We start from the raw sequence: 10,389 nt of genomic DNA on the forward strand, positions 1-10,389 counted from the left end.
GACAGCGTGGGATGAACTGACCCCAACCCCCATTCCCCATCCCCCTGCACTGCTGGTGGGGAGGAGGTGGAGAAATCGGGAGTGAAGTTGAGCCCAGGAAGAAGGGAGGAGTCGGGGAAAGGGGTTTTAAGATTTGGTTTCATTTCTCATTACCCTGCTCTGATTTGATAATAAATTAAGCTAATTTCCCCAAATTGAGTCTGCTTTGCCTATGACAGTAATTGCCGAGTGATCTCCCTGTCCTTATCTCAACCCACGAGCCTTTCGTTGTGTTTTCTCTGCCCGTCCAGCTGAGGAGGGCAGGGACAGAGTGGCTTTGGTGGGCACCCGGCGTCCAGCCAGGGTCAACCCACCACAACACCCCAAAAAGCAGCCGCTGGGTTTGTGTCCTGAAGAGTGGAAGCCAAGTGTCCAGGATTACGTCCCCTGGACCACCAGGGCAGCGGGGCCGTGGGAGGCTGCTTAGCATCCATGTCTGGAAGTGGGGGAAAGCAGGGAGGCGTGGAGGTGCATGCTCAACGGGACGAGGGCTTCTTACAGTCTCATCTGGCCTGACAGGAGTAGATCGGTAGATGGAAGCACTCGGTGCTCAAGCCCACACCTCTACCCTGTATATGACTGGAGTGGGTGACTTCAGACTGGATTTTTGGTAGCCTGGACTGCCCGTCCCCATCACATGCTTGGTTTGAAGCCAGCCAAAAAGCCTTTCATTCATAGAATCACAGCATGGTTTAGGTTGGCAAAGCCCTTTAAGCTCCCCCAGCCCAAGCGTTCCCCTACCCCTGCCATCCCACCCCCAAACCCTGGCCCTCAGCACCGCCTCTGCCCGGCTGTTAAATCCCCCCAGGGCTGGGGACTCGACCCCTTCCCTGGGCAGCCCCTTCCAGTGCCTGACAGCCCCAAGGGGAAGGAATTGTTCCCCATGGCCAACCTCACCCTGCCCTGGCACAACTTGAGGCCGGTGCCCCTCGTCCCATCGCCCCTTCCCTGGGAGCAGAGACCAACACCCACCTCACTACACCCTCCCGTCAGGTAGTTTGGACCCCTCTGCCCCCTTCAAGAGGGTGGACTGGGTTTGATCTGCACCCAGAGCAAAGCTTGCGGCTTAGATTCTTCTGAAATGAACTGTGCCGAAATGCACAAAAATCTCCCACGAGCCAAACTGATGCACAGCAAAAGAGGATGAGGATGGGATTCACTTCAGCTGCTCTGAACCCAAAAGCTAACAAACCCAGCCTACAATATTCACTAGGTTGCCACGAATACCAAGGTATCTCCTCGTAGTCAAAGCATATTGGGGAAATCACAACCAGCACGGAGGACGGGTGTTTTGAGATCGGCATGGCACAACTGGAAGAGAAGCGGGGTGTTGAAGCGTGGGATTAAAAGCAGGCTGACAGCCAGAAACCATCCACAGCCTTCCTCATCCATGAGAGAAGTGCAACACAGTCGGCACTGCTCGATGGAATAAAAGATCTGTGGGACACTAATAACTGCCTGCAAGTCACGCAGAAGGAATCCACCTTCACAGACCTCTCCACTGCAAAATTATTGCAACTTTGTACGAATGCAAAGTCCAAAACTCCAAAGTTGGAGGATTACGCTGCTGGCTTCTGACCACAAGGAGAGTTATGAGCATGCAGTTGGAAGAAAATCAGAGCTACAGCTCTGATTCAACCCCTGAATCAAGTCATTCAGGGGTACCTGCTGGAGAAGCAACCAGCATGCAGTCAGAAGAAAATCAGAGCTACAGCTATTAAAACAACGTGCCATTTCATCTGCTCACAAGTCATTCAGGGGTACCTGCTGGAGAAGCAACCCGTAATGCCCAGCGTGCCCTCAGTACTTGCCCGTTGGGCACACCTGAAAGGAAGGTCTCGGTGGCACAAGGTCTCTTCGCAAATCTTTGCTGCTCTCATTTACAGCAAACAGACCACAGAGCTGGTGGGACCGGCTCAGGCAGCGCTCTGCCCATGGCTCCAAGCTGCACCCGTGCTCTCCGGTGAAAAGCAACATCATCCAAGAAATACCACGAAAGAAAGATCACGCAGGAGTGGAAGAGTAAGGCCAAAAGCTGACCCAGGAACCTTTTTGACTTTCCATGCCAGAACTGGCTGCATTTCTCACTCTGGGTCTTTAAAACAGGGGTTTTAAATTTTAAATATTCCATATCAAACTCTGCAGGAGAGCTTAGCTTGAACTCAGCAGAGCAGATTCCAACCAGCCACTTCCAGATTCACCACCAGTGGTTTGGTTGAAGGGCAGGGGCCCCAATCCTGCCTGCCTGGATGGAAACCTGTGGCCAGGGGCCAGCTGAGGTTTTTTGGAAGCGTCCCTCACCGCAATCTTCAAACGACACATCCTCTGGCAACGGCTGCTGGTTAATTTAATCGCCTTTTGTTCTCTTCTTTTGGAAGCATCTGAATAACGGTGAACCCTACTGATAAAACCCCAAACCTGGCTTTTCACTGTAACATTGAAACCTCAAAATTAATTAAATAAATTTTAAAAGTCTGCCTGTAGCAGGGGACAGAGTGAAGTGACCGCAGCGTCAGGGTTAAACACTGTTCCAGCCCAGAAGGGCAAGCGGCCGGCACGGGACTGCTACCCAGAGGACAGCAGAAATCAGATTTCATTGCCCATCTGCAGCAACCCCTGCCCATGACCTTTTCTGTGCAGAGCCCATAAATACACCCTTCTGACTCAGCCCTGCCACGCAGAAATATTGCGATGCAGCATCCGAGGCTGAGTATCCTCAAAGATTCCTTCACCACAGCTCACTAGGCACAGAACTAAGTGAAAATGAGATTGTTTTCAGGATCATTAAAGAGCTACTAATAGTTCATAAAATTTCCATAGCAGAGACTTACTGAGGCACACGAGGGACTTATCTCTACACAGGCCTCCGCATCTTTTGGCAACGACTAAAATCTTATCCGAAGATGCACAGTCAAGGCGTATCATGTCTCGCAGCTTCCTTCCCCCTCAAAAGATTTCTTAGAAGCAGCGAGCGGGGCCCTGTGTGCAAGGCAGTGAACCTGAGTCAGCTGAACTTTCCGAATTGCCTCAATCCATTAACGTGCCAGCTGCAATTCCGGCGATAGCGAAGCCTCTTCCAGGTTTTTTTTGGGAGTGACTACCTGGCTCGGCGCTTTGCCTGAGGAAGGGAGAGCCCAGGGCTCACTGCACGGACACCCGGATCGTCCGTAGGATCTCTGGGAAGTAGGATTGTCCTTTGAGGGTGCTGAGAAAAGGATTTTGTGGTTAGTGCAGGCACAGGCCGGGAAAGGGCGATGCCACGTTCGCCAAAGCACTATGAATTTCACCCGGAATCAGCAGTGAGTCTCAAGCCAGCCGCGGGGATTTGGGACGGCTGAGGCCTCTTCTCTTGGTATCAAGAAAGGACGCTCGCCCCGTGACTGCCAGCGCTGCTGCTGGCGCAGCGATGCTCTACGAGGGGAACGCTCTGCCACGGTTGGAACGTCATTTTTGTGGGTTTGAAAAGGCAGAGGGAAGGAAGCAACAAATGCTTCTGCAGCCACCTACAGTCACCTCCAGGGACATTGGTAAAACACAGCAACGGCACAGAGCTGGGCAGGAGGCTTGGAAGCAGCTGGTGCCGGGGGACAGACCATGAACATCTGCCTTTTCAACACAGCTAGGAAAGCGGAGAAAGAAAACAAGAGCTCCGAGAGAACCTCCTTGGCCTCCAAGCGTGTCTCCCATGACCAGACAGAGGCTGCCAAAGCATCAGGAGGATTCAAAGGCCGTCATTCAGAGATCACAAAGCTCACATTTTAGAGTTTCCCAAGACTTGGGGTCGGGTGACTGGGAGCCTGACGTCAGTGGTGAGCGAGGAAACACAATCCTCTTTTTACTATGGGTCTTGGTAGAAACTCAGGCTACGAAAAGAGAAGTTTTAGGTTTTTTCCTTGCTTTGACCTCGACCAAGTCCAAGACAAGACTTTCCTAGCTGCCAAACAAATGCCTTGTTGTGAAATCCACTGCTATCCAAAACCTACGCTCCACGTAGGACTTCAAAGCAAAGCCAACACTTACCGGCACTCGGCAGCCGCTCGGGCAAGCATCCAGAGCTTGCTTCGGAGGGTTGGACTAGATGACCTCTACAGGTCCCTTCCAACCCAAAATATTCTATGATTCCATGATAAGCCCTTGCTCTTCAAGTTGGCAGGATCTGTTTATACAAGGAAGGGTCAAAACTAGGGTTTCAAATACATAAGACTGGTAGGAAAATAAGATGAGGGAACGTTTTCTTGTCTATTGTGTACTGGACGCTGACCGAAAAACCACAGACCACATTTCTGAACTGATGCATGAGATAAGAATGCACAGCAGATCCATCCCTGACCTCCAGTTAGCTTGCTTTGGCATTTGCGCTTTTCACCACGCTGGATTTTATCTTCAGGGAAAACACGAGGCTGCTTCATGTGAATCACTACCAACCAACCGCAGAGAACTGCAACAAAAGGCAAAGGATTTGAGATAACCAAAACGCCTTATCAGCACCCAGGAAAGAGAAAAAACCAACATTCTTAACAGCGCTGAGCAAACCTGGGCGCGTCGGGGCAGTCAGAAAGGAGTTATTAATTTAAGAAACCAAGGAACAATCCTTACATCAACCCCTGCAGCAAAGATTTATTTTTCTTTTTAAGATTAGATAATTGGCAACTCATTTCCCCAAAGTTCCTAAAGACACTGGGAGATAAAAATCCTATGATAAAAATCCTATGAAAATTAGAAGTAGGAGCTTTTGGAAACGTTACCCAGTATCGTGCAAATACAAAACTCTCAATTTTCAAGTTAGCATAGAGAGGAAACATAAACACGCTCGCTTTTCTGTAGAACAACGGATTCTGTTGAGAATTACTGAGGACTACTAATATTTTGGCAGCCATCAGAAAACATAATCCAGGCAACGCGAATGGAAAATAGGAATATGTTGGTTTTTTTTTTTTTTAAAGATAATTTAAAATATTTTTATTTCAATAAATCTGCTTTAAAAACGGAGCACCGGAAACTCTTTTTGATGTTGTTTTTGCACCCATAAGCACATCGCAGCACAGGGGTCTGAAGCATTTTCCCCACAGAACGACTCTCCCCATGTGTTCCAACAGTCCCTGGAAGGACTAAAGCCAGGGATGGGAGAGTTCAGTATTTTGTGACCTCCTCCTGCTGCAGCAACCACAAAGAGCTAATTAGCGTCGCAGTTCAGAGTTGTGATTTAGATACATCTTTATGTACTTACATGACTCTTAATATCACCCCATGTGAAGCACTTCATAATCCTTTCTCTAGCGGGGGCCCAACGATTAGCAGAACCGAGCCCACTCCGAGCAACGGTGCCTAACCTGTATTTAGTCTGTGTGTTGCTGTTTGTTGGACCTGGAAGACAAATCCGCACCTGAAAGCCTCTGTTTTTTTTCTGTCAAATGCAAGTTGTGCTTTCCTCCCGCCCGGATTGCTTCCCAGAGATTTTAAATTACTATTTTCACGACATCTCCGTCTAGCAGGGAGGTACTGTCATCGCCACGTCCCAGAAGAAGCGCCAAGATCCCAGGCAGCTGGGTAATTTGAAAGCACAAAGCAAGTCTGCGATCAAAAAGAGTTTTGAAGCCTGGGTCTCGCTTCATCAGCTCAACAACTCACTTCACTACTGCAAAACACCGATGGCCTTTCAGATTTGAGATTGGATTCTTTCTGAAGCTGTGACCCGCAAGCAGAAAGCCCCGATATCCCTAGCATCGTGTGTGTCCCTCCAGCCTCCCACACCAATCCAATCCCTGCTCCATCTAAATCCACTCTGGATTTGATGCAAACACAAAGAGATGCAGACCCTTTCTGGCAGAGCTGACCCTTCCTCCAGCTTGTGGTCAGCTCTTGATAAATAAAAATGAAGGGAGAAACCAAGGTGAGAGAGGGATGTTTGGGGACACTGGCTTCGGGGCCAGTTCTCCCAATTTGCTGGGGTAGGCTTGCCAAACACCAAAGCACCAAATACAATTTAAGGGGGCAAGTTTCTGGGGTGACACTACAGGGCTGGGAGCCTGGCGTGCCCCACTGCTTTGCGGGGTACAGACACACCAGCCCTGCTCTGGAAAGGTATTTTGGTTGCAAGGGTTATAGTACCTTGGCAGAATAATTCAACAAACTGCTTATGAAGTTTTACTGAAACAAGCAGATACACCGTACCCCCCCCCCAGTCCTTCACCTTGCAGAATCTGTTGTGTCGGTGAAGGTGCAGAGCTAACGAGGAAAACCAGAGCATGAGGGTGGTGAAACCCTGGCAGGGGTTGCCCAGAGAGGGGGTGGAGGCCCCATCCCTGGGAACATTCCAGGCCAGGTTGGCCGGGGCTGTGAGCAACCTGATGTGGTTCAAGGTGTCCCTGCTCCTGCAGGGGGGTTGGGCTGGGTGGGCTCTAGGGGTCCCTTCCCACCCAAAACATTCTATGATTCTATGATAAAATCTTTATCATATTAACAAATGGATTGCTCGGGGATTTTCTGATTTGTTCTTAAGCCCGAATCTCAAACCCAAGACTGTCACCAATATCTTTTTTTTTTTTTAATAAAAACAATGAAATTAATGGTAGAATTAAAGAACTGATTTTGCAGCATTCAAATTTCAGGGTGCCTCTTTGCACATGGGAGATGCCCTGGCTAGAACTGATTTTTACATGGCAAGTCTGCAGCTAAGACCCATCCAAGAGCTTCCAGATGGTGAGATTACATCTCATTGATCTGTTTATTACAGAAGCAATATTTCATTAATTACTACACAGGCCTGCCCAAACCCAGCTGCACTGAAAGCATCCACTGTCAGGAGAGAGCAAGCCACCACGCCACCACTGCCTTTAACGGCAACAGATGAAGCCAGACACGACAGATCTTCTGACTCTAAACCAAGCACAATTAAATATTTAAGAGCTAATACTGCAACTTTTCTTACACTTTAACAAAGTGCTGCCACCGGGCATTGAGAGAGAGAGACAGGGACGATGAAATGTGTCTGCTACTCAACCCCAAATTTGTCAGGTTAAATATTTGTGAGATTTTAGATTCTACAGGCTACGTAATGTCTTGAGGCTTCTTCCAGAGATGGTTGCCGAAATATTCCAACCCAGCTGGTAAGGTATTACTGAGAGATTGGGGATTGAGGATGACTCACCGAGCATGTGAGGCATTCACGATCGATTTTCTTTCCTATGGGCTATGAGATTTTAAACGCCAATGAAGAAACACTCAGCAATCTTGAGAGTGAGCCTACCAGTCATTAAATCAGCAGCATCCTCATGCATCTATTTCATCAGAGAATCGCAGAATGGTTCGGGTGGGAAGGGACCTTCAAAGGTCCTCTAGTCCAATCCCCTGCCAAGAGCAGGGACATCTCCAACCGGATCAGGTTGCTCACAGCCCCAGTCCAACCTGACCTTGAATTTTTTCCAGGGATGGGGCATCCACCACTGCTTTGGGCAACCTGGGCCAGGGTCTCATCACCCTTATGGTAAAAACATAGCACACGGCTTCAGGAATTTGTTTCAGTACCCGTCCAGTGCAGGAAGGTAGGGGTCAGAAACCAGCCTTTTCTTCTGAACTTCCCCTCTTACTCATCAGAACAGGGAAGAGCTCATTATAAATACGATGCCTCTGTACTGAAGAACAACTTATAAAGTTCCTGTAGATCTACAGCTTCAGTGTAGCTTCAGCAATCTCCACTACATCTTCTAGTGGAGATTGCTACATCAGATGTTAATGGCTTCTGGGGAGTAAAAGTAGTGGGAGAGAAGAGCAGAAAGACCCCAAACGCCTAGCAGGAATCCCTGCCATGTGCTCCTGTAAGCAATAGGCACACTCAGCAGTTCAGGTGGCTCCACCCGAAGGTTATCACCACACGTGTTTTTAATAAAAGCATCAGAACACTCACAAAATAATGCTATTGATTAAAAAGAAGTGAGAATGACTGGACAGAGAAAAATCCTTTATGATCCTTTTGCTTAGGGCCAGGGTTTAGTGGTGGGATGGCAGGGTTAGGTTAACAGTTGGACTTGATGAGCTTAAAGGCCTTTTCCAACCTAAACGACTCTATGATCTCTTCTCGCTTTTGCTGGTGTTCGCTTTATTGTCCCTCTTGCACGTTGCTGATAGGGCTCCTACAAGTTTGTGTGTTCATCTGGACCCAGCAATTCAAGTGGAGAGGGTGACTCAAACATCCATTACGTTTGCATCCCTGCAGTGCAAGGAGGGCCTGAAAAGGCTCCAGCATGGCAAATTATGAATTAACACAGTTAATACAAGTTAATACCAGCTAGCCTCTTGCTTCCAAATTTTGCAGACAACAAACACCCCTTACCTGCTCTGCAGAAATACTGTTCAGCTTCGTTCTGAGCAAAGCACACCGAGATGGGCCGTTAATGAGGACTGTGCACGCTACGGGCGATTTTTCTCCAGCTCTTCCCCAGCTACTCAACTTCTCTGATGATCTGGCTAATGAAGCGGGCTGGCGACGCTTGACATCACCTGATCCTCCACGCCTACCATTCAGAAATCCATCCTGCCTTCCCATCACCACCTTCAGCCTCGGCGCACTCAGGCGTGAAACATCCCTGGCCTGTGTCCATGTTAATTTTCTACTTGACAGAACACAAATAGAAACCTGGTCTGGGGAAAAACTGATCATCTTGCCGCATAGTAATTAGCTTATAGCGGGGAGCGGCAGCGGTGCCAGACCTCCACACCGCCCTGATAAGGCTGCTACGTCACCGGGATGGAGTGAAATCTCGCTGCAGGGAGACATTAAACTACTGCTTCAGAAGATGAAGCGTGCTGGTGCGGATTTGGCTGCGGTTCCAGACACCTCTCCAGTCTCGGGAGTAAATTACAAATGAGGCTCGTTTAAAGGCTACCGGGGACGGCGGAGGCACAGGTGACAAAATGCCTGCACGTTAAAGGAGAAAGGGAAGGGTGCTTATTAACGGACCCCGGTGCATTCGGTGTGAACAGGGCAAGCACCTGCGATAGGGGAATTCAATCTCATCCCCCCCCTAGCCCCAAACAAGCGTCTTCTGTACAGAGATAAGGAGACAATCCTGTTGGTACAAGCCCAGCTAGTCTGCTTTTCCGATGCCAGCACAAACAGATAACGCTGACAGACGTCACAGCAGATACTGCAGCCGAAAAAGCTCTTCCGTGCAAGAGCACTGTATTTATGGAGCTAGCTTTTAGTGTTTCAAAAGTAGTTTGTGGTCTTAGGGCGCATAAATATTTGGTCCGTGCATTCCTGGTCCTTGCCCTTGGAGTAGCCAGCAGCCTCACCCACAACATCTCAGCTTTCCGATTCACTAAAACCAAGGAGGCAGCTCACCAGCACGCTTGCCAAGGGCAACCAGTGAGAGCCAGCCCTTTACGGACAACACGGCAGGTCCCTCTCCTTTTGGTAGCTGATTTAGGCTAGGTAGACGGGGATAGAGACAGCTACTCAATAGCTGGATACCTTCAATTCCTCTGCTGTGAATAAAGGCAATACTCAGCGGTAGCCCCACCGTAACTTCATACAAGAAACTCAGGTTACGGAGGTAAAATAAATAAGCCACGTGCTGCCACTGTGAAAAGCCACCGGTACTGAAACCACCAGCCTCTGCTGCGTCCATGGGAAGTGAAGCTGGAGGCAGCTACCTGTGCTCCGTACGTGCCAGTGGTGTAAAGTTTGGAGGAAAGCGTCTTTCACGCGCACTGAAGACGTGCGAAGGGCACACAGAGGCAGCGGTGGACCGTACAGAGATGGAGACGGTAACATTGAAAATCCACGTGCACAGCCAGCGGCTATCCCCGAGACAGGAGGAGACATAGCCTTTAAAAAAAAACCCCAACAACCCGACAAGAACAGCAACGTTACACGCGGAGTCAAAGCCAGGTATTTTGGTGCCAGGACAGGATGTCAGTCTGGCACAACCCCAGCTCTTCTCACAAAGAAGAGCAGGAGATGAAGGACTTGGCAAGTAGCTAGCAAAGTGTAACAGCCCTGAGCATGCTCGGAGCCAGGAGGAGCGCAGCGTAAAGCCAGGCTGCCCGGCGCAGGCAAGCTCTGACGCACGGATGTCTCGCACTTGGTTATTGCTAAGCCGTGTGTCGGCACGGGCTGGTCAGAGCCACTCGGGTATCGGCCAGTGGTGCTCCACGTCTTCAAAGTAGAGGCACGAAGGCCATGAAGGCCAGCCAGAATGACAGCAGCACTGAGCGGGTCCCTTCGCCGGCTCAGCTCTCAGCTGTGTCACCTTCTCCCTCCTTGGATGAGCACCCAGGCTTTGGCTGGTGGTGCTGGGCACTTCCAGGGACAGCAAATCATAGAATCATAGAATCATAGAATCATAGAAT

The 10,389-nt window shown here is 49.5% G+C and overlaps 1 protein-coding gene across 3 annotated transcripts in view; it reads right to left on the reverse strand.

The window, feature by feature from the left end:
* Positions 1–10,389, reverse strand: part of ELP3 (elongator acetyltransferase complex subunit 3) — a 106,838-nt gene that overhangs the window by 3,725 nt on the left and 92,724 nt on the right. Inside the window, exon 10 of one of the 3 annotated variants that reach the window (XM_035895410.1) lies at positions 4,170–4,477. The exons of the other annotated variants lie outside the window; for them this stretch is intronic. Coding sequence (XP_035751303.1) covers positions 4,221–4,477 — 257 coding nt within the window. The 3' untranslated portion in view covers positions 4,170–4,220. Of the gene's footprint in view, positions 1–4,169; positions 4,478–10,389 lie in introns of those variants that run through there. 3 annotated transcript variants of the gene reach the window in all.

This window comes from Egretta garzetta, unplaced genomic scaffold (genome assembly GCF_000687185.1).
Source record: "Egretta garzetta isolate BGI_Z169 unplaced genomic scaffold, ASM68718v1 scaffold325, whole genome shotgun sequence".
Classification (NCBI taxonomy): Eukaryota; Metazoa; Chordata; class Aves; order Pelecaniformes; family Ardeidae; genus Egretta; species Egretta garzetta.